The sequence below is a fragment of the Euprymna scolopes genome, chromosome 36, assembly GCF_053919585.1.
Source record: "Euprymna scolopes isolate OS-2025 chromosome 36, ASM5391958v1, whole genome shotgun sequence".
NCBI classification, from domain to species: domain Eukaryota; kingdom Metazoa; phylum Mollusca; class Cephalopoda; order Sepiida; family Sepiolidae; genus Euprymna; species Euprymna scolopes.
The window spans coordinates 66,610,803-66,636,383 of record NC_136517.1 but is presented as its reverse complement, the minus strand read 5'-3'; the positions used below and the strand labels follow the sequence as shown (position 1 = coordinate 66,636,383).

Below are 25,581 nucleotides of genomic sequence, written 5' to 3'. Positions count from 1 at the left end.
CTGTTTGCTATTTGCAAAAACTGGTGGGAACCAAGCCGCTGCTCAACTACTTTGGACTTGACGGACTGAGCATATAACTCTTGCATTCTTTATTACTTTCTTACAATGGTTGCTAGCAGCCCTGAAAGCAGCTTTAGTTTCCATATATCTATTACGTTGGAAGCAGTGGAAAAAGTGATTTCTGTGCACAATGGCAGCAGCACATTCTGGAGAGAACCATGGCTGGCTGTTATGTTTTTGCTGGAACTTTTGAGGGTATGAAACGGTCTATACCTACAATTAATCATTCTGTCAGGTCTGATACTATAGAGGACACATCCTTTTTAAACATGGAACATCGAGGTAGATTTTATATAAATGTACGGAAGCTATCCCAGTCAGCCTTAGTGTATCGATATACTGTACGATGGAGAGGTACATTTGGAGACTTTTTACATTTCATTTTTATCTTAATTGATACAACAGAGTGGTCGGAAGATCCAAGAGGAGACAGAACAGAAGCTGAACATAGTTCAGGGCAAGTTGTGAGAAAAAGGTCTAGTAGACTTGCATACTGGCCGTCATTGTCGGGCACATGGGTGGGTTCGTGAACAATCTGAGTGAGGTCATAAGCAATGGAGAAATCATGACAGAACCTCCCCCTCATCATCTGTCTTGTTGGAGTGGGTCAACCATTCCACATTGTGAACATTGAAGTCTCCACATACATGAATATTAGCTGAAGGATAAGCAGATAGGGCTTGGTCAATTTTCTCAGATATGCTTTTAAAGATAGTAACTCCGCTGTTATGGGGGCGATAGAGAGTAAATATAAATGCAGTAGTGCGAGCTAGTGCAACCCAGAAGCACATAGGGTAAGTTAGGATCTTCTCTGGAGATGTCCCTACCACATGGAAAGCCATCTTTAATATAGGCACATATTCCATACCCATGGCGATCTTGGTGGTCAGATTTAGAAGTTAGAGTATCTAATTAAAGAATTACAAACTCATCTAAGGAAATAGCCTGTTCAATGCCAGTTTCGCTTAAAAATAAAAGGTCTGGTTTAGTCTCCTGTAATTGGGTTTCAACCTCTGGAAGGTTAGAATGTAGACCCCTGATGTTGAAGAAAGATCATAGGTTTTATTTAGAATATCCTAGCTCAAATGTTCAGAATAGATAGGGGGTAAGAATAGATATAATCTTGAACGATATGTGAGAAAAGGACCAATTGATGTGATGTAATATGAAAAGAAGAAGAAACAGTAATTTTGAATTAGACACCCGTTTGAGCTCTTCTTTAATGGAACTCCATCAGCACCGCTAATTTTAAATTTCGTCTGATGGTTTTAATTTAATAAATTTCAATAATAAATTAATAAATGTGGTAAACTAAATCTATTTTAAACATTTATTTTTTTTTTTTTTTTTTTATTATTCTGATAGTTACTTATCTATTACCATGCAACTAACGCACTAAAAATTCAAAATATATTTTTAACAAAATTTGTTTCTTTTAAATTCGTGATTGATACGCATTTTATGTTTTTTTGTAGAAACATTAAAAATTTTAAAATAAGGTTATTGATAGCTTTAATTTAAAGTACTTAGTTACAATTTGTAATACTGAAATACTTATTTATAACATCTTATTTTAACCTACTTCATAATTAGAACAAATGAAAAATGTCCTTTCGTAATGATTTTATTTATTGGCCGACATACGGAAGAACTTTCTTTAAATAAATTGTTTAAGTTTATTTCTTCTACTTAATCCATATGCCTTTTTTATTTAAAATATTTTTTGGTTACTTTATTCTTTTTATGTTCTGTAGCATTGACTTAATTACTGACATGAGAGTTTGTAAATTTTAAATGTCAAAAGGGTTTGAAATAAACGTTTTGTTTTGGTATTTTATTCTAACTGGTAAAAATTAACCTCCTTAATATAACAAAATTTCTTTTTCAGTTGAACATTTAATAAATTTGTTTATAGTGTGTATAGGGCGACAAGGTATTTGATCAGCACAAAGTTTTCATTTTCAGATTCTTTTTCCTGTGATTTTGAACATTTATAAAAATCACAAGAGTTCTTTGTTATTGCTGTTGAAATATATTTGACGTTGTGTTCCTGTGTAGTTTTTTTTTACACAAAATTAAATCTCCTGCAAACAGGATAACAATGGGGCTTGAGCATTGATAGAGTGTCAGGAATTTTTAATGTCTGAATATCTGATTTTTATTTATTTATGTTCCTAAATGACAGCTTGCATTATTTATACGAAAAAATAAGTTATCAAATTTTGCTTTTTCAGGGTGCAAACTTTACCCATGGATAAATTTTTGAAATGGAAAGCTCATGATGAAATCAATTCAGAATCTGATACAGAGACAAAAAGAGATTGTTCAGAAAAACAAATTCAGAAAATATGATGCGGAGTATATCCGATTTGGATTCATTAAAAGTGTATCTAATGCTAACAGACCACAGTGTTTACTTTGTTGTCGAATGAAGCCTTGAAGCCAGCTAAATTGCAGCAACATTTAAAACACATCCTCAATTTGCCACAAAACCAGAAGATTTTTTTGAAAGAAAAAGGAATGATTATTTAAAGCAAATAAAAACTTTTGCAATGTCAATAACATATAATCATAAGCTATTACAGGCATATTATTTAGCTGAAGAACTTGTATTGCCCTGTGCAATAGACAGTTTTGGATGAAAAACATGCTGCGAAATTGAAAGCTGTGCAACTGTCAGATACCACAATTGCGAAGAATAGAAAATATGCCAAAAGACATAAAAACTCAATTAATTGACAGTGAAAACAGGCATTTTTGCATTACAACTTGATGAAAGTACAGATATTACCAGTAGATTTCCACTTATGGTATATGTGTGATATTGTTGGGAAAGTGAAATGCTTGAAGATTTTCTATTTTGCCATCCTATGCCAATTAGAAGAACTGGTGAAGAAATTTTTTGGACTCTTCTTTCGCAATCAGGCTTGTTATGGAGCTAGTGTATTGGTATGTGTACAGATGTCAATGACTGGTATTCACTCGGGTGTTGTGGGGCAGGTTAAGAAAGTAGCACCTAATAATACTGCAACACATTGCAGGATTCATCAATAAGCTCTGGTTGCCAAAAAAATGGATACTTCTTTGTCCGAAGTCTTGTCATCTTGTATTAAAGTGATAATTTCATTAAAACCAAACCATTATTTAGTCGTTTCTTTGCAATACTTTGTGGCTAGATGGGGGCTGAACATTCAAGTCTGTTGTTTCATATAGAAGTAAGATGGCTATCACGAAGTAATTCAGCGCTTATTTGAACTTACAGAACTGTTGATGTTTCATGATGCTGAACTGGCTTCGATAATGGCCGATAAAATTTGGCTTTGCAAAGTTGCTTATCTGGCAGATATATTCAACAAACTTAATGAACTGAATTTATCTCTACAAGGAAGAAATTCAAATATTTTATTTAGTCATGACAAGATACAAGCCTTCAAGAAAAATCTGAATACATGGTCTACAAAAGTTAGTAAGAAAACTTTAGATATGTTCCTACACTGGACAAATATCTCAGCAACAATGATTCAGTTAATGTTTATTTGATAATTGTAGATGTTAAACGACATTTGCTATCACTAGGCAAACATTTTGACAAATATTTCTCGAAAGATATTCCAGATAATATTGAAAATTTTGACTGGATCAGAAATCTGTTTAATGTTGAAATAGCTGATAGCATGTTTGCAGAAAATGAACTGGAGAACTGGCTGAAATTTCATTCGACAGAAGTTTAAAAATCAGTTTTATGCAGCAACAAGTTTCAAAATTCTGGCTCACTGTAGCCTCCGAATATCCATTGTTATCTTGAAAGGCAGTAAAGATTTTCTTACCGTTTGCAACAACATACTTATGCAAAGCAAGATTTTCGGCACTGACCAATTTGAAAATCAAATACAGATCCAGACTTGCTCCAGAAAGTGACTTACGTGTATGTAAGTCAGTAATGTTGCCAAGGACAGTTTGTGCAAAGCCAAGCAAGCACATCTTTCTCACTAAATGTGTATTGAAAAATCCTACATGTGTGTAATTGACAATAAAACTATTTGTTAAATACTATTGCTGTTTGCATTTAATATTAATATTTTAAGCATTATGGACTTTTTTCACTCCTAGCTGTTAATATTGCTATCACTAGAATAAAAATCACAGACGATCGATCTTCGGCCTATGGCTGATTAAAAACCGGTGATGAATGCAGATTACACCCAGTCGTTATCATGCCACGGAAAGGAGACACCAAGCAATCAGACATTTTACTGCCGAAGCATCAATTTCATAACCATTTATAAGGGGGGTCCCTAAGGGGTCATTCCATGTCAAAACACCAGCAAAAAGTTTAAATCTGCACCCATGAACACCAAATTACTTGAAATTTGGTACAAATATTTCCCTTCATGAGTTAGGAAAATTTGCTAAATTATTTGGTCCTAAACCTTACTGTTCGGATTTTTTTGGGGGGGAGGGGGGGTAAATTTGCATATTATGCTTCTAAATTTATGCCGCGAAACGTCACAGAATTTCAGTGTTTTATAAATGTGTTCGTTACAACTCTACTTTCAACCAAGTCGTTGTTGGTTTCGTTCACCACACTCTTTTCTTCTACCTCTTTTACACACGTCCGTTCGCTTTAGTGACTAAAAATCGTCTCTCCCCCCACTTTCCTTTCCTCATTATTTATGGAATCAGGGTACGAGATTCTCTGAGACTTTTTTCCACAAACAAATGCGGGCGCCATCTTGATTCTCAATTTGTGCTTTGCATGCACAAACGCGCAGCCGCTTTAACGGTAAGCCACTTCTTTCTCCACAATAAAATTAAAAAAAAAAAAAATACTTCCACTTATTCAATATTTCTAAAATTTAGTAGGAAGGACATTTAGGAACTGTAGAATTCGAATATTTAATTATTTTAACTAGTGTTGGGACGATTCCTAATTTTTATACGATTCTGATTCCAGGAAAATATTGATTAACGATTCCGATACCAAGTACGATTCCGATTCCTAGGGAATTATTGTTTTGAAATATACCAGGTAGTTTTATACTTATGGTCGGTAGTTCCCAAATATGTTCCCTAACTTTGGAAGAGATGTTTTATGTCTACACCGTCGTGTTTTGGTTTAAATAAAATTATTATATAGTAAACTAAACGGAAAACTTGGCAAAATTTATTTTAGAGAAAATTTATTTTACTTAATTGGAATACAGAAAAAAAAACTCAAAGAAAATAGAATTTATCATTCAGAGCAAAAACAAATAAAATAGAATTTATATAACAGAACAAAAACAAGAAAATTAGAGAATACACACGATTCATTATTTTGGTCCTCATAATTAACAGATTTAATGAATTAAATAAAAAATATAGCAGAAGAGAAAGAAAATATATACTAATTAAATATAAAAAAGATAAATATTTAATTTAATAATTTATAAATGAACGTGCGTAATGAAAAAAAAAAACAATATACCATGTGACATGGCGCCGTAGATACAAAATAACCTTTCCAAAGTTAACGACCATATATGAGAAATACCATTAATCGAAGGTTTTTGTGTTTTATACCAAAAAGGTAGGTATAGCGAAAAGTTACAATTAAAGGACTTTCAAAAACGATTTTTTATTTGGCTATTGATAGTTGTATTTGTGACGGCAGTTCTTCAGACCTCCATAATTCACAAGGAGTAGTTAACACCTATTATTTTTTCTTACTTTTTCATTGCTTTTACACGTTGTTTCTAACGTGAAGAATAAGTTTAGCCAAACTAATTTTGAAATAGGGTATATCAAAGGAACACATAAAAATGATACCACTATAAAAAACAAATGAAATACTAGATAAAATTGAGCAAACATAATTACCAAAATTACAGAAAAAGATTAAAAAAAAAAAAAAAAAAAAAAAAAAAAATGGTGAAGTTTGTTGAGTGAAATTAATTATTTAAAGAAAATTAATTGAACTAATAGAAATGTTAAATAAAAAAATGTCACATTTCAATATTTTTTTAATAATTAAATTCTCAGGGTTGTCGAAATTAAAAATTAAGTGATTTTTTTTTATTAGACTTCTTTCGAAGCTTGTTACCTTGAAAAATACATTTAAAACCCTGTTTTTTTTTTTTAAATAAATTGAAAAATAAACGCAATTAAAAAAATTTAATTGATAATTGAAACTTTAAAAACATTAAACATTGAAAAATTACTTATCTCACAAATTAACGTCCAATAAAGTAGATCCAGTCTTCATACAAGAATTCAGTTATAATAAATATATCTTTCCCAAACTTAAAAATTAAATTTTTTTTTTTTTGGGGGGGGGGGAGAGAGAGAGTGCTTTAAAATCGCCGGGGAGTGCCGCCTAAAATTTTAAAGAAGTAAATTTTAGGAGTTTAGTGCCTTTCAAAGACGGTTATCATAATTTATTATCATTTAATTTCCTTTTTTTCCTCCCCCCCCACATCTTTCCACGTGGTTCAGTAGTTAACCAGTGCTCCTGTTGCTGTCAGTCAGCTATCTTTACCTAAGTTTTAATTTCTAGTTAAAAGAATTTTTCATGAATGGAATCAGCATTTTTAAAAATTATTTTTTTAGTTGTATATATTGTATTTACTCTTTGAAGTTAAGGAGGGTTAAAAAAATTGGTGACACCTAGATGGTGACGTAGGTAAAAAAAAAAAAAAAAAAAAGACACTGCGATTTCAACCCTCACTAATAAAACTGCTCTGAGTGACTAGTTGGTAATTTTTTGTTCCTTTTCTTTTTTATTTTGCTCCTCCAATTTATTTGGATGCTTCATAGTTAAATGTTTTAACATGCTGGTTGTGGTAATGTTAGATGGTTTTATTCCTCGCGATATTTTAATTTGACAGACTTTGCAAATGGCTTTCAACTCATCATCTTCAACTTCAAAAAGTTTCCATGCAAGACTTTTTTTTGGACTTTGGCGTTGTGCGTTCTATCCCAAACATTATCAATGGACCAGAGGTCATCTCGTCAGCGTCAGACAGGGCCAAACTATTTGCAAAGAACTTTGCAGCTAATTCTACCCTATGCGACGAAGGCCATCAACTCCCCATATTTCCTCCTACAACACAGAACAAGCTAGGTAACATACAAATATCCGTGCATGAGGTCGCCAAGCTAATCAAGAACCTAGATTCTAGTAAGGCAACTGGCCCTGATGGCATCCCAATTATAGTGTTAAAAAAGCTTCAACCAGAACTTGCTCCCATACTTACGAAACTATTTAAGCGCTGCCTTAAGGAGAAGTGCTTTCCGACCCCCTGGAAGACCTCATCAGTTTGTCCTGTATTTAAGAATTCAGATGATAAGTCCTCTCCCTCTCAGTACAGACCAATAAGTCTCCTGTGTGTTATGAATAAGTTGCTGGAATCCATATTAAATAGAGAAATAGTCAACCACCTCAGCAGGAATAACCTTAGTGACACACAATATGGTTTCCGCTCGGCAAGATCTACCGCAGATGTGCTGACGGTTATATCCCACAGGATTAGTGAATCTCTTGACAAAGGCTTCCTTTCTAGGGCAATTGCTCTTGACATATCAAAGGCCTTCGACAAGGTATGGTATAAGGGTCTACTTCACAAGATTTCCAGCTACAGTATAACTGGAAATGTTTTCTCAATCATTAAATCATTTCTCTCCGATAGACTCATAAGAGTAGTGGTAGATGGACAAAAATCGGAGGCCTGGAATATAAATGCTGGAGTCCCTCAATGGTCAATCCTGGGCCCAACTCTCTTCCTGATCTACATCAATGACCTCCCTAAACACATACTTAAATCATTCGTTGACATCTATGCTGATGACACGACCATCTACGGCAACACATCAAAGGCTGTAAATGACAAAGTTCTCTCGGATTCTCTCTCCTCTGATCTCGAGCACGTGGTTCAGTGGGGGAAGATGTGGCTGGTTACCTTTAATGCATCCAAAAAACCAAACTCCTATCCTTACATCATCAACGCTTTGATCCCCAGCTGGCATCAATTGTGATGGATGGCTCTCGTCTGGGTGAGGCCCCGTGTTTTGACAAGCTTCTGGGTTTGACCTTTACTCCTGATCTGAAATGGAACACGTACATCAAGTCTGTTGCCAAGGTTGCTGGAAAGATGGTGGGATCCTTCTACCGCTCCAGAAGATATCTCACTACTGATGCAATTCTCTATCTATATAAAAGCCAAGTACGTCCAAGGATGGAATACTGTTGCCATATCTGGGCAGGAGCTGCCAAAAACAGCCTATCATGCCTTGACAGAGTACAAAATAGACTTTGTGGTTTAGTGGGGGATGCTCTTTTCTCTACCCTGCAACCTCTCTCCCACAGAAGAGACGTTGCGAGCCTATCCTTGTTTTATCATTATTTTCATGGCAGGTGCTCGTCTGAACTCCAATCCCTGGTCCCCCCCCTCGCCAATCTTTTACGAAAAACACCCATCTAGCTGAATCCACTGTGAAAAATTTCCCCCACTCTATATCTGTGCCTAAATCAAAACGCGGATTCCATGAACAAAGCTTCTTTCTTAGAACTGCACGCCTGTGGAACTCTGTTCCGTCTGCCTGCTTCCCTCGGGACTACAACTTGGATGTCTTCAAGTCCAATGTTAACAAATTCCTAATAAACCGCCCCCTAATTAAACACTTCATCAAATCTCCACACTAACGTAATGTACTTGCAATAACCCTTATCCCTGAGCGGCTTCCGGGCCTTGATAAGTGGTGATCACTGTAAAAAAAAAAAAAAAAAAAAAAAAAATCCGCTAAAAAAAGACAAAAAGAAAAAAATATAAAGGGATGGGGCGGTAAATTGTACCAACCGGTAGTTAACAAAAAAAAACTTATAGAATTTAATTTTTGAAACCAATGTATAAAAGTTTACATAATGAAATGCAAATACGCATTTTCTTTTGAATTTTTTTTTTGGTTGACTGTGTTCAATTCACACATGGTTGATGCGGTTCAATATTGCTAAACTATAAGTCTTAAGTAAAATTATATTTATAAATACTTTTTAAAATGAAATTATTTAATTAATCATAAATACTATTTAGACATAAAAATTAATTGATTACAAAACCTTTTAAAAATATATATATTAATTTCTTTTTCATTCGGCAAAAAACTGCGCAAAACACTTAATTTTCAATTTAAAATTCTAGAAAAAAAGATATTATTCTGCTTTTAATATAATCAAATTCAGGGTTTTATCTTTCTGGAGAAAAAAAATTAAAAAATGGATTTTATTTCAATGAAATTAAAAAAAAAAAAAAAAAAACTTGACCGAATTGAATTAATTACCCTTGAATTAACGAAGGGGTTATTTAATAACTTTAGGTTTGGAAGAGATAGGTATGGGGTCGATTTTTTTGAAACTTCAAAAGAAGCCGACTACTGTCAAAACTTTGCGAAATAATACAACGTGATCAATTTCATTTTAGAGATATTTCTTTCAAAAGCCTTCTTTTAAAAAAAGAAAAAAAAGTACATTGTTCTATTAAACCGTTTACTGTTTAAATAATTTGACTTTGCTCGTTTTATTTTAAGAAAATATAAGTTGAAAAAGCATTTTCATTCAGTATTAGAAGATTTGTCAGTAAAAAAAAAAAACAATCGCCAAAAAGATAAGCGTTTTTTTTTTAATTTTTACTCGCAATATAGAGCCCTGCATACTTCTTTTCAAGTTAACTCTTTTGTAGTTTTGATTACAATAGATCTGAATGAATGAACCTTGTAAGGGAGGGGCACTAAGCATTTCCCTGTTAATAATGAATTTCTTTGGTTTCTTTTTATAACGTGCTACATTTCTCTCTTGCGGTTAGAAATATCAGGAATTTTTTTTTCTTTTTTTCAACATCAGACTAAAAGAATCGTAATGAAGGAATCGGAAAATTAAGGTATTTTTTAACGATGCGATTCCGATACCTCCCAAAATACACGATTCTTACGATTAACGATTCCGATTAATCGTCCCACCACTAATTTTAACCCCATACCTGGTAGAAAAAATTTTGCTCACCCAAAAGCATGTCCCCCAAATCAATTTTTTACCTATGTAGCTTACGGTCAGTCTAGAGAAAATATGTCCTTCAATTTTCCTAATATTTTTTTATAGCATCTACTATGACTGCTTAAGTTCTCAAAACAATTTTGTGAGGGTTTCTAGCCTACTTTAGAAGATATGGCCCTGTGAAGTTTATATATTTTTTTCTATGTACATGCAGTAATTCAGTGAAAAATTGATGATCCTAATGCTCCCAAACTCCTTAATGTTCATAGTGTGCTAATTAATTTCTTAAACTATTCAATAAGATAGTCTTTGTTAATTTAAAAAGAAAATAATTTAAATATATTTTGCAGATATTGCATTTTGTATGGTACGGACAGATTGTCTTTAACAACTGATAATCATTGACTCATGCATTAGGATCAACATTTTATAGTTTTTGTAGATGGCATTAAACATTAATTTAAAAGAAATTTCTGATCGATTTAAAAAAAAAAAAAAAAAATTATTTTCAAACAAATTTGACTTTTTTTAAATGCATGTGAATTTTTAAAACTTAGAATATTTGTAATTTGCACTAAACATTTTTTTTATCCATAAGAAATGTTTTCAATTTCATCACTTTAAAAATTCTTTATATTTTTTTTTTTTTTTTTACAAGTTTTCAAAAAGTTATTTTCATTAATCTGAAACTTTTCATTTATAAGTGATAATATACAAATTTTAAACTATGCTGTGCACCAAATTTGTTGCGTACATAGGATTAAATTGTTTTGTATACAATTTTTTGCACAGATAATTTATTCACTTCGGACAAATGATATACCATTTGGTATTGTAGGAACATCAATAGTGCACAGAACATTTGTTAATGGCACAAAGCATATATCCTTAAAATCCTCTTTCCAATTAAATGAATGTAATGGAAGAGTTGGATGCATGAACTTATTCAGCAAGTCCTTATTTTCCATATTAATTTCTAGGACCATGCCAATCCAAACGTTACTGTCATACCTTCAAACATTCTGAAACCACAACCCCAATAGAGAAGTCATATATCAATTCATAGTTTTCATCCTCACTACATTGTTTCATGGCTATTTTATCTGTCGAGTGGAATAAATTGATGAAAACTTCTTGTCCCTGGAACTGTGAATACATTTTCACATCTAATAGTGAGACTTCTCCTTGCTTCCTCAACTTTCCCCTTTTTAATCAAAGTGAATTTGATTCCTTCAATTGTAGATTTGCATTATTCAAACAGTTTCTGTTGAAAGGATTTGTTTGGAATTTGGTCTTCATAGACTTTCTTTTGCTACCATCCTTTTCACTGTCCTACCTATGCCATCACATGGTTGTTTACCATGACTAGTTGCAAAGAAGTTCCATTTTTGCATCAAGTCCAAAATCTTTTTGATGGTTGCACAAATTGGCAAAGTTCTTATAATTCTTGTATTTGTGTTGCACAACCATCTGTAGAATATTCAATACTTTTCACATTTGGCAAATTAACCTTGATCACCTCGATAATGTTTTTCTATACCATATAAACAAATGTCACATCATGGGAGTTGTCACTCGATAAAAACAAAACATTGACTTTATTTACATTGTGTTTTCAAGCTTAAAACAGTACCTCTTGGTGTAAAGTACATTGGGAGGTACTCCAATGAAAACTCTGGATCTCATCTTGAACAACAAATTTGTAATTTTCAGCAAAATCCCCAAGAAATAAAACTTTGCTATCACTAATATCTTTTTTTTTGCTTTAAATATCAGGATTGTGACTTAGCCTAGCAATAAAGTTTTCATTACCAATACATTCTTCAAGGGTGTCATAAAGAAAGGTTTCCAGCTTCTGTGATGATTTAGGACAATTTGGGCACATGAATCATACACTGTCTATTACTTGTATTACAGCATTGCGTACAGTGTGTTCTGAAACACCAAATACATTCATGAATTTTTGTGTGATCAATCGGTAGGGGCAAGTGTCAAGATCTTCATTTTAGTGGATTCCACACTTCACTTTTGCTGCAAGAACCTCTATCATTTTATCAAAGCACTTAGCTTTATCTAAAATCTCATTTTTTTAATTTTAAAGATTCATCACATAACAGCTCAGTCAATGTTTAACGACCTACTGATTGCAGAACAAAGTTTTCTCTTACCTAAACTGAATCCCTTTTGTTTTCATTGGAGAAATTCCAATAGCAGAGAAACATTCACTGATATTTATCTTCTGTTTCTGTTGAAGTACTTGCATCAAGCTCTTGCATTTCCTCATCCGATACACACATTTGTTTTTCATCAAGAAGTTTGCTGATTCGTATTTGGCAATTAGGACAGTTTCTTGCCTGGGATAACAACTTAGCCTTTGCTTTATCTGCCAACTTCAAAGAAATTGCTTTCAAACTGCCTTTAATTCGCTTCTTATGATTTTTAAATGGATTGCAACAACTCTTTTCAAGCCACTCATACTTAGTTAACAAGGTCTGATTGTGATGGTTACAGATAGCCTGTATTTTATCCTCATCAAGTCCTGTCCAATAGGCAATAAGCTTTACATCCATTGCATCCAAATGATCCACTGAAATTAATCCAACCTGTTTATCATGGAATAAATTAGTAATTGTTTCAACTGTTAGCTCAGTACAAATAGAACAATTCATCTGAAAAAAAAAAAAAAAAAAAAAAAAAAAAAAAAAAAAAAAAATTCAATTATTCTGTGTGCTAGTAAAAAATCCAAGTAGAAAAATGTCACCTTTCTCTTTGGATACAGTAAAAAAAAAAAAAAAAAAAAAAAAAAAAGACTAATATTTTAGGTGCCACAGACAAGTTCCAGTCTGGGTCAAAGGGAGTCATTCAGTTCACGGTTGGCCGAATTCTAAATTACCATTCTTACCTATCAGATCTTATGTTTAAATTAATGTTTAATGCCATCTACAAAAACTATAAAATGTTGATCCTAATGCATGAATCAATGTTTATCAGTTGTTAAAGACAATCTGTCCGTACCATACAAAATGCAATATCTGCAAAATATATTTAAATTATTTTCTTTTTAAATTAACAAAGACTATCTTATTGAATAGTTTAAGAAATTAATTAGCACAATATGAACATTTGAGGAATTTGGGAGCATTAGGATGATTGCCTTTATCAATCTTTCGCTGAATTACTGCATGTACATAGAAAAAAAAAAGATAAACTTTACAGGGCCATATCTTCTAAAGTAGGCTAGAAACCCTCAATTTTTTTGAGAACTTAAGCAGTAATAGTAAATGCTATAAATAAAATATGAAAATTGAAGGACATATTTTCTCTAGACTGACTGTAAGCTACGTAAAAAAATTGATGATTTGGGGGACATGCTTTTGGGTGAGCAAAATTTTATTTTCTACCAGGTATGGGGTTAAAATAATTAAATATTCGAATTCTATAGTCCCTAAATGTCCTTCCTACCAAATTTTAGAAATATTGAATATGTGGAAGTTTTTTTTATTTTATAAAACACTGAAATTCTGTGACGTTTCGCGGCATAAATTTAGAAGCATAATATGCAAATTTTACACCCCCCCCTAAAATCCGAACGGTAAGGTTTAGGACCAAATAATTTGGCAAATTTTCCTAACTCATGAAGGGGAATATTTGTGCTAAATTTTAAGTAATTCGGTGTCGGTGGGTGTAATGGCCTGGTGAATTGACATGGAATGACCCTAAGGTAAAGCCCGAAACATAAAGGGATCAACAAGTCAAGAAGCTTACGCATTCTGATAGTCCTAGGCATTGAAAACGGTGATGGCTACAAAAATGTTCCTCTGGTCGTATGTAGCGGTCACTAAAAAGCATTACTGTGCAGCATTGCACAAGGACCATTGATAATCACTCAAAAAACAAAAATTACTACAACATTACATTTTCGCATGATTAATGACATTAACAATATGGTTTCATTTAATTTTTTGAGCAATTATTAAAGATTTTCGTGCAATGCATATGACAGACCCCCCCCCCCTCATTCTAACTGAACGGAGTGGTTTCTTTTGAACAAAAGTTTTAAAATGTTAAAACAAAGAAAAACTTATCCAAATATCCACAAGTAACTTATCTTGCCTTTGGTAACAATTATTTGATGTATATTTTCCATCCTTTGTTTTGTTGGCTCTTATTAAAAATGCCCGAAAGTTTACATTTATATCAGCCGATATTTATGTTTGACGATGAATGCCCGCGAAAAGTCACTTCTGATAAGAAAACCAACTTGGCCGTTTTTCTTGGAATCTCATTAAATCAAGGAGAAAAAATTTAAGTGCAAAGACCAGGTTCCCAAAATACTTGATCGTTAAGATTCACATTCCCTCGTTTACAAAGGCTGCGGTACAGACGATAGGCAAATTTAATCTACAGATGACCAACAGTGTATAAACCGCCTAAAATATAACTTCTATAATATTTATTTTTCAATAATAAAATCATATTAAAATATGGCAGCGGATAGCTCGGAGTAGAGTTAGATGGCTAAAGTCCAGGGAGGCGTTCCTCATTGAGTGAAAAAAAACCCTTATTGATTGATAAGGAAATATAGCTTCTATAATGTCAATATATCTGACTTTTTATTTTTTAAACAAACATTACAAAATTGAATGCCTGAATGTTTCTCATAATAGGATTTGTAGATTTTTGAATTCTGAAAAGAATTTTCCATTTCATTTAGAGCAGATATTCTTAATTTTATAAGCTTTCATTGAGCATATGAAAAGGTTAATATACCTTACCCTCTCTCTCAAAAAAAAAAAAAAAAAAAATTATATATATATATATTTTAATTTGAACTGTTCTTTTTTAAAAATCAAAGATGCTTTTTTTTTCTATAAAAAAAAAAAAAAAAAATGATATAATGAAATATAACTTATAATTTTATGATTTCTGATTAAAAAAAAAAAAAGTTCATAAATATATTTTACTAGAAGAGTGACCCGACATTGCCCAGAATTGAATGATGATCAACGAATTGTCATCAAAATCAATTAAATAGCATTTTTTTTAAATCAAATCAATTGATTGCCTACTCTAATGGGGGACCCACCACGATGCACCTGGAGGAAGCTTCACATGCTTCTTGCAGTGACTAAGTTCACGATACATGACTGCACTGTAGAGAACATTGATTTTATAAAATTATTTTATATATAATGCATTAAAGTTTAAAATGCAAAAGTATCATGCTTCAATTGTGCTCTAAACAGAAACATTGATTTCGAACGTGCCCTTGTCATGTCAAAGAACCTACTGATTTTATATATACCTGGTATTACTGGTTGTGCGGTGGAATTTAACTTTAAAATGAAAAAAAAAAATCAAGTATTATTGGAAAATTGTGCTTTAAGCAAACATTCATTTACAATGGCCCCTGTCATAGCACCTACTGTTAATTTTATATGTTGGGCCTTTTGCTTGTATGGTAATAAAATTTCTCAAATAACACACTTGTTATTTATACACTTGGTGTATCAGAATTTTGGGGCAAGTCGCCATTGCAAACATTTGATTAAATAGACTCTCCATGTCTACAAGCTTATAACAATATGAAAATGTAATTTCAAACCCTAATTTTTATTTCAATAAAATGAGCAAAGACCAAATTTTTAAATCATAAAAAGGTTTAATCAAAAAATATGCAATATTTTTTTTATTTTTTTTTTTTTTTTATCGGTTTTCTTTCAAAAAGATTTAAAATCAACAAATTTAACTTCATCGAAATCTAATAAATATATAACTGCCAAAAAATCACTTACCTGTTCAAAATTACTAAACTATAGGTGCTTCTATTCATGTATAAGAATGTGTCCATATTTATATTATATTCCATGTATTTTTTAAATAAAAGGATTTTTAAACAGTGTCTCGGAAAACGTTTTTCCCGGCAATTGTTATCCGCCATTAGCGAAACCAGAAGTTTACCGATTGACGATTTATATATACAGAAGTAGATGTATATATACAGAAGTAGCAAAGTAACAAAAATAATTATTTCAAAAACGTAGAAACACATTAGTAATCTCGTTAGTAACTATATAAATAAAACATTTAATGTAATAATAATGAACAAAAACACTTTTTTTTTTACTATAAGCATATTTTATAGAGCTTTGTAGAAAATAAATGAATGTTTATAAGTGGTCAGTATGTGCTACCATATTTGAAAAATATGAACATTTCATTCATGGATTTTGACCGATTAAAAAACAATTCGCTCTACCAAATTTCTATTTTTTTGTTTTTTTACTCTTTTAAAAGAAATACATGAATTTTTAATTTATATATTTTAATTCTTTATCAAGTGAATTTTTTTTTTAATATTTAAAAAAAAAAAAAAAAAAAAAACATTTGAGGAAATAGAAAGAAATTGTCGTCAGCATCCAATATTTACTTGACAATCTAACCATAACATAGCTTCCACTAAAAAAAAAAAAAAAAAAAAAAAAAAAAAAAAAAAAAAAAAGTTTTACACTTTGGACTTTACAGGTAAATTTCCAAAAAACACGGTTTAAAATTAGAATATTTTATTTATTGATCTTTCATCTTCAATTTGTGATATAAAACTTTGGTGAGTAAATTAATTATTTAAATTCTAATAGGCATTTCAAAATGGGGGGGGAGTTTGTCTAAAATATTATATTTGGTTTATTGGAAAGAGCATAAAATTTCACATTGACCCTGAAAATATTGTAAAAATTGAACCAATAGAAAAGTTGATAGATTTTTAGTTTAAAAATTGAAAAATATTAAACTTGTAAAATTCAATTGATTTCATTCATTACATAAAAAAAAAAAATGGCTGCATGAAGGCACGCCGGCACTTTGTAAACACTTTTTTTTTTTTAAATAAAAAAGAATATTTCTATTATTTTTTTTAAACAACTTTAATAGTTTATTTTGGAAGTATATTCCATAAAGAAAATAAACAACCCACTTTAAAAAAGAAAAATTACGAGTTTTGTATATTTTATTCGCAGTTTTGTGTTAGGGGTGTCAGAATTTCACAAAATTCTGATACACCTAGTGATGTCGGGCTGTGTAAGATGTTAACTTTGGTGAAAATTGCCTGTTCCTTCTTTCAGATTATTTTGATTATCAATACTTATCGAAAACATTCCGACACAAAACCTGCCGGGTACATAAAATACCTTCGTGTGAAATTTCATAAAAATCAACCCAGCCGTTTTCGAGTCAACAGAGAACAAACTCAGATACAGAGTTCCTTTTATATAATAGTACAGATAGAGATTATAAAAGTTTGAATAAAAATTTTTTTTGAAAACCCAGTATCATTTTGCTATTGGAAACAAATTATCGAGATTTTAACGTAGATTAATCATCAGTATCACAGAAAGTCTTTATAAACAAGTGAATGCAAATCTTAACAATACCTAAATACTTAAAATCAAAAATGTGTGTAAATTTTGTAGTTTACAATGTGGGGGTTGATTTTATACCCTGGATCATTTGGAGAACGTTATCTGATTAGGGTTTCATGCAAGAACTAAGGACACGATTGTTGTAGTATATGAAGAGGAGAATTATTATAATAAATATTGTATAGTTTTTTGGGAAGTGGGAGGGTATATGCCCAATGAAAGCTTGTAAAATCAAATTAAGAATCAGACCAAGAATCGTTAAATTGGTTTGTGTTAATACTCCAAAAACTCTTTATGAAAAATTAAAAATGTAATGTTGGTTCTGATCTAAATGAAATGGAAAGAATTCTTTTTAGCATTCAAAAATCTGCAAATCTTGTAATGAGAAACATTCAGGCATTATTCAATTTTGTAATGTCTTTAAAGAATAAAAAAACGCAGTGGACGGTTTCTAGGGTAAACAGGATAGAAATCGTTTTCTATCAGTCGGATTTGCATGGTGCTTTTGGGGTATTGCGGCTTCATGAAGCAACTCGTTAAACAAAAAATAGAAAATGAGCAAAACGGGTCATTTATTCTTTTTAAAAAATAAAGAATCACCTCGCCGTTAGTGGAATTCATTGTTGCAATTATATAGAAATTTTTCAAAAAAAAAACGATGTCAGAATCTTAGAAAATCTAATATTCTTCTAAATGATAAATAGAAGAAATCGATAAATAATAAAAACTTGCAATAATCCAAATCTACAGAAACATTACATTCACTTATTAAAAACTAGATTATTTACTCAGCGTTGTCCGGGAGTTTCCACGTTCAGCTATGTTTCGCTTTTAACCGTTTTATTTTTTATAAAATTCAGAAAATTAAATGAAATTATTACAGTATTGTTTCGGAATTTTATTCATCGAACCAATATTGTCATAATTTTATTAAGGTAATGTTGTAATTTTCATAAAATTGGATGTAAACTTGTGTACTACGTCATCAATCTTAAAAAACGTCATCAGTTCGTGTTTGTAATTTCTATGGAAGAGCATTAGCACTATAAAATTTATATTATATTGATTTTAAAAATATTTTGATAATTGAACATTTATGTATTTATTAATCGTATTTTTGTAAAGCAAATAGATTTTTAATAACGAACTAGACAGACGATAAAATTTTAACCTGTTCTGTTGATACATGTATCTAACCTTACAGGTTTCCCATATATTTTAGGGTCATTTTAAATAATCAAATCGAAACGAATTTTTCGACTTTTCTTTTGCAATTTTTATTATCTTAAGAGTCATTATATGAATATATTTTTTTAAATATTGGAAACCTGTTATATAAAAAAGATCAGTTGAAACTTCATATCGCGTAATATTTGAATTTAATATCATTTAAAGCTTTTTTAAAAAAATTTTAGAATTCGGTTTTTTTTGTTGTAATTCAAATTATGTTACCGAGAAAAAAAAAAATTGCTCATTTTATTTTTAAGATAATATTAATGATTTTGTGTCCAATTTACAACTTTGAGGTAAGTGAAAAAATGGGATTTTATATGTATATAAATATAACTTTATTTGATCTTTCCAGCTTTAAAAAATGCTGAAATTTTTATCGACCGACATTTTTCAGTTTTCGTAACATGGGATAAATGTTATCAAAGGCAAGATAAGTAACTTTCCTACCTATGTTTTTAGTGTTTTTATTCAATGTAACATTTGTATTCAGCTCGAAAAACTGTTTACCGATGTATTCGAAAATTTAACACCGTAAGTTTGGGAAAAGGTGTTATAAATAAAAAAAAAACTATGCAAAATATTATTAAAACCCCGCCGAATATGTCAACCTATGTCACGGTAACATATATTGAGCGAGTTTTTAACAGTATTTTATCCGGTTTTATTTATAACACCTTTTCCCAAACTTACCGTGTTAAGAGAATCAGACGCCATCTTGAATGTTCCAATCGGTAAACACTGTATGGTTTTCGAGCTGAATAAACATGTTACATTGAATAAAAACACAAAAAATATATCCAGTTTGGTAGAAAAGTAACTTATCTTGCCGTATCTTGCCTTTGATAACATTTGTTATATATTTGTTTTTTGACAACTTTTTCGAATCTATGTGTACAAGTAATACAAACCCGACGATCCTTTAATATTTGGTATAATTTTACTTTAAGGCCCGTTTCACGTTCGTATATAGCAAAATATTTTTTGTAGATTTCGATGTGCTAAAAACGAATCTGCAAACAGTTTCCGTCGCAAAAAAAGTTTCCATGATATGAAGAGATCACTTTTCCATGTAAATTTAACAAACTGAGCACCCACTTTCTGGCAACCTGAGACAGGGGGCATTTTTTGTGTGTTTAGTGGCTAAAAAGTTTTGTTTGATTTCTTTTGCATGGTATTAACGCCTTAACTCTGGGACCATTTTCCAGCCTAGCCTTCGTTTACGCTACGCATGAGCATAAACGAAGGCTGTTAAATGTGCACTCGCGTACCAAACTGCCTCGTCACAGTGTACTGTAGTATTGGCGAAAAATTAAAATTAGACGTAGTTTTCTCAAATATTAAACCATGTAATTCTATGTTATCATGGCTGGCCATTTTGTACGCGTACGCGAGTGCGCGCATATGGTCGACGCGCACGCGTCGACCATATACGCGCACTTGCGTACAAAATGGCCAGTCATGATAACATAGAATTACATGGTTTAATATTTGGAAAACCACTTGTTTTCCGTCTAATTTTAATTTTTCGCCAACGCAGTTTGGTATGCGAATGCACATTTAACAGTCTTCGTTTATGCTCACGCGTAAGGCTAGGCTGTGAAATGGAAAATAGTCCCAGAGTTAAGAGGTTAATACCATACAAACGGTAAATTTGCGACGGAAACAGTTACCACACAAAAAAAACTACAAAAAAGTATTTTTTCTATACGAATGCGAGACGAGCCTTAAAGTAAAATACCAATTTTTACTTTTAATTTCCTCGTTTTTATTGAAAGATCAAAACAGAAAAAGAAATTGAAAAACCTTTTAGCCAATAAACAAAAAAAGTCCCGTCTCAGGTGTCCAGAAAGTGGGTGCTCAGTTTAAGTTAAATTTACATGGGAAAAAAAAAAATCACCCACTTTTCGAAAAAGTAATTTTTTCATGTCATGGAAACTTATTTTTTTTTGGCGACGGAAACGGTTTGCCGATTCGTTTTTAGCGCATAGAAATCTACAAACAAAATATATTTAATATACGAACGTGAGACGGGCCTTAATATAAAATTTTAAGAATTTCAAAACAGTAAACACCATTCAACAGTTTCTGTGTAGTAATTTCTTGATAAATTGTGGCACCTGTTGAAGTGTTAACGAAGTTTTTGACGGAGAAATGCTACCTGGTGACAGTATAGTGAAACCCGTCCGCATACTGCAGAAGTGCCATCGTAGTTTATTTGTAAACAGCCCAACCATTTTAACATATTTTAGAATAAATTACTTTGTGACCGTTTCAAATTTAAAAGCACGTATTTAGCCATTTGTTTTTAAAATTCTTAGCAAACTCAAAACATTAAAAGACTGCCGTTTTTTGTTTTTTTAATAAAAATTTAATTATTACCCTAATAAATGTATTATTAAACTATTTCGTAATTAAACTTGGTACTTGTGCATCTGTTAGCGCTAAAATAATAACGTTATTTCAGAAACCTTTTAACATGGGGGTATGGGTTTTGTACCTAACAAACAAAAATATCGTAAAATTTTAAATCATGGCAAACTATTTTTTTTTTTAAAGCGCGGTAACAAATGCATAAGCACCTTAATTTTTAATGAGAATTGTTCAAGTTCGTTTTAGTACTTTTTATGCTTTATTTATATACGCATACTATAAATTTACGCATTCATTCATACTATAAGAATTTCAATAAATAAATCAAAATGCAAGCGACGTAAAGGTGTAAAACAATTAATATGTCGTTTATCCTCCCCACAACTTTTAAGAAAGGACTGAAAACAAATTATAATTTTCAAAAAGTAAATGCTTGCAGGTAATGAAGGTAAAAAAAAGAGAACTGAAAAATATAAAATGAACACTAAGAAAGTTCAATATTTGGCGAGAAAAAAAGAAATTTTGAAATGTACTTACATTTGACTCATCACATTTGTTAAAAAGATTCCAGTCGAAATATCTTTATATTGAATCGGCGGAGCGTTTGTTTCTCGAAATGTATCGATCTGGGAAAGAGAGAGAGCGAAAGGGTGAAAGAAAACATGCTTTTTATAAAGGATTATTCAAACGAGCTGAAAACAAATTAAAATACTATGGACAAACTAGTTCGCTCGATAATTAACGAAATAATATAAACAAGTGAACCAAAGTAGGAACTTACCCATATTACAAGAGGATTTTGCATAAAGCATTCCTCCGATGGCGTCGCCATGTTTAATCTCCTTTTTTTTTTTCTTTTCTTCTTTCTTTCTTCGTAGAAATTCAATTTCTTCACTCCTCCTCCTCCTCCTCCTCCTGAAATACTCCTCTCTTTCTAGTAACCCGTAGATTGTCTCCCGGCTTTCAAGTTATATTCTGTTTTCCTTCACACCCATTTTGTTATATTTACAATATTGTTTTTCATGTGAATCTGCACATCTCTCGAAGAGTGAGATTGAACTTTGTCCGCTGAAATTGCAAATGTTTGTTTTTAACACTACACCTGACGTTTTGTTTTATGTATTTCTAATAAACAAATTAACAAAAAAATAAAACGAAACATAGAAAAAGAAACTTTTCTTCGTTGAACCAACCGCTCTGATTTCCATTTTTTATTGATAAATATTAAAAAATTGCAAAAATAACTTCATGCAACATCCTTAAAAGGTAAGAATTTGAACTGTGCGTCTAATTAAAATTACTATAAAAATAATAATCTATTTACCAATAACTAAAGAGGTCTAGGTTGGTTGGTCAGTAAGAGATGAAAGAAAAACATTTTTGTAGAAGACGAAAAGGGTAAATCCACAAGTCTTGAACTGTGCAGCCTTCTTGAGGGCGGTTGCTCTCACTATTAAGAAAGGAGAAGAGGGAGACGTATTTGGAAGGTAAGAAAAAAAAAAGAGGCCAAGTTAGCAACAAGAAGCGGCCACATTTTAAAATTCAACGAAAATGTGCTAAGACGAGAAACGAAAAAAAAAACTGCATTTTCTCATTTTATTTGAAACCCTATAAATGAATGCCCAATTAAAATATTGCTGAAATAAAATCTCATTTTGCGAGGAATAAGGTGAGTCTGGCAACATAGGCTAAATTAATTTAGCTTTAAAGTAATACATTTTTTTTTTTTTTTTTTTTTTTTGCAACAAGAAAAATATTTTTATTCCTTCTTCATAAAGGCACTTTACATTTAAAACTATTTGCTTCTGCTTGCTTCACCCATTTTAAGTATTATTTGATTAAATAGATTGTCAAAAAAAAAACTGTACTTGCTATTTCATAGAATTTTCAAGATTTCTCAACGGTAGCGTTTGTTTATTAAAGTATGAGGTAAAAGTACAAAAAAAAATTAAGAATGGGTTTCTAAATAATAACGTTGTTTCAGCACGGTAAACGGCAGAATTCCCCAAAAAGTTTGCAAATATAAAACCACGTTAATGTAGTTAAAATGAGTTTAACTCATGTAATAATCATTGTGGAATTCCTTCCCTGCTTCTTTGACTAAACTGCAGAAGTTTGAATGTGAAGACCTCGAGGCTCAACTCTTCTGTGAGACACTGTTCTAAATTGCAATATCTCTTGTTTGGAGTTTTAAAAAAACAAAAGTAAAATAATAATAAATTGAGGTTAACGTTAAGATTAGATACGGGTTAAGATTTCTTGAAAATGCGATGCCTGTTCTGTTTTTGTTTCTATTTTTTTTTTTTTTTTTTTTTTTTTTTTTTTAAGGTTATGGCATGTTGCTGGACATTTGGAAGTTAAAATCAAATTAGTATTGCATAATAGAAAAAAACTTTAAGTAGTAAGAAATAAGCCGAGAATACTAGCGCATACTCTTTTAAAATCTTCCGATTTCATGTGTAATGATTTATTTTTACCGCAAAATGTTTAGCAAGTCGTATTTATTTATTTTTTTTATCGGTTATGCAGTATGCACATTTTTATTTATATCGGTTTTTCGAAAAGTCGTAACCATGATCTTTAACCGCAGAAAAAGGGGTTTATCTTCCTGAAAATGAGTCGCGGTGGCGGGGAGGGGGGTTTAACCGATATCAAAAATTTAACCGAAGTTAATGGGTCGTCGTTCTTCTTTTTAAATAAAATGTGAATCCAAACTTTATTCGATGACCATTGCTTTCAGCGATTTTTTTTTTTTTTTTTTTTTTTTTTGCTTTGGTTGTTTTAACAAAATCAAAACCTACTGCACTAGTGCACTTGTATTAAAATAGATTTAAATGCGTATGTTGACTAGAGATGGATGCTATTACAGAGGCGAGCAACAGAAACCATGCAAAAATCAACACATGGTTCCCCTCCAAATCCTACTCTCCTCCACCTAAAAAATTGTTTGTCTGTTTGTTGTCCCAGGTGTTAGCAACAGTGGCGACGGCGGCTGCTGTTTATTGATTTTTTTTTTTTTTTTTTTTTTTTCTTTCAACCTTCGACCTTTTTAACTAAGCCAATTGTGTTTTTTTTTCTTCGGTTGCTATTGACATAATTTCATTTCTTATTCGTACTAACTAAATTGTTTGGAATAAATTTAAAAAATTTTGTTTATTTTTGTTTTATTTTTTGTGGGAGTTGACTTGGACAAAGATCGTCGCTATTATTTACAAGGAAGTGCGAAGTGGGTTTCAGTGTTTACTGTTTCATTGCAATCAAAGGTAAATTTTTACGACGTGACTCAGTTTAACCCATAAAATTTTTTTTTTTTTTTTTGCGTAATACGCTTAAACGGCCTTTATAAATAATATGAAAGAAGAAATTTTGAAAAAAATAAAATAAAATTTCCCATTTTAGAATGGGGGATCCCATATATATATATATATATATATAAATTTAACGTAAAATGAGGACCACTTCTTGACCACCTAGCGTTGAACGAGACATGTCCCCCTTAGCATTTTTACAAGTATGGTGATTGAGTGGGTAGGTGGGGAAAGCGGTAAAAGATGACGAATTCAATTTTTTTTGCGAAGGTGGGGGAGAATTATATTTGAAACATAATAACGATATTTTTTTTTTTTTGGAGGGGGGGGGATTTTTTATGAGACCGTTCTGTACTTTCACCTAAAGAGTTCATAAACAAAACTAACCTCGAAATATAACAAATTCAATTGAGAAATGATAGGGGGGGGGTACAGGAGGAGATTACATTAGAAACACAAAATAACGAAAAATTTTATTTAAATTTTTTTTAAATTAATTTTTGGTAAATGTGGCCTGGTATACCAACACACAACCTACTGTGAGAAATTAAACTCACAAACTCCATACTCCCTGGCTGAGGCAAAAATAATTCTACAATTACAAAACCATACCTTTAAACTCAAATTTTATTCAGTTATAACCTCAAAGAAAGGTTATTGGTCCGGGTATAGTCCTTGCAAAACAGTGGGTCAGTTTTGCCTCCCAAATTGGGAGCCAGTAGTTAACTCCTTTTCTTGGAGTGGTAGCGTGGTTTTCCTTCGAAAATGTCCATGATAACTCGTCGAGTTCCTTGGGATCCTAATTTAATTGAGAAAAGTTCAAACATTTAGGTGATATAAACATAATGAAAATATTCAAATGATGCCATCTTCTAATTAGGATATCTTCGGCACAATATAAAGGTGTCTCTGCTTGTAGAGATTTCAAGTCCTTTTTCACCAAACATTTAGGTGATTTAAACATGTAGAAATTGTTGCAGCTCCATTCTTGATAAGGCATTCTTCTCGGAGCCAACTTTTGGGGAGTCACACTCTTACTGGAGATTTTCGTGAACTGAAAAACAAAATGGATGTTTACAAAAGGCGCCAAGTAATTAGCCCATACAAATTAACCAATGCGGCTTAAAACATGAAAATGGCATTGTAAAAAAAACCAAAAAAACTGGAA

General features: G+C 31.6%; 1 protein-coding gene across 1 annotated transcript in view; it reads right to left on the bottom strand.

The window, feature by feature from the left end:
• The window catches only part of LOC145260564 (protein Daple-like), a 291,687-nt gene extending 269,038 nt beyond the window's left edge, over positions 1–22,649 (bottom strand). Inside the window, exons 1-2 of the mRNA XM_080118819.1 lie at positions 21,887–22,649; positions 21,643–21,731 (exon numbers count right to left, since the gene is read on the bottom strand). Of these exons, the coding sequence (XP_079974945.1) occupies positions 21,643–21,731; positions 21,887–21,937 (140 nt within the window). The 5' untranslated portion in view covers positions 21,938–22,649. The remainder of the gene's footprint in view (positions 1–21,642; positions 21,732–21,886) is intronic.
• Positions 22,650–25,581: the final 2,932 nt, after the last annotated feature.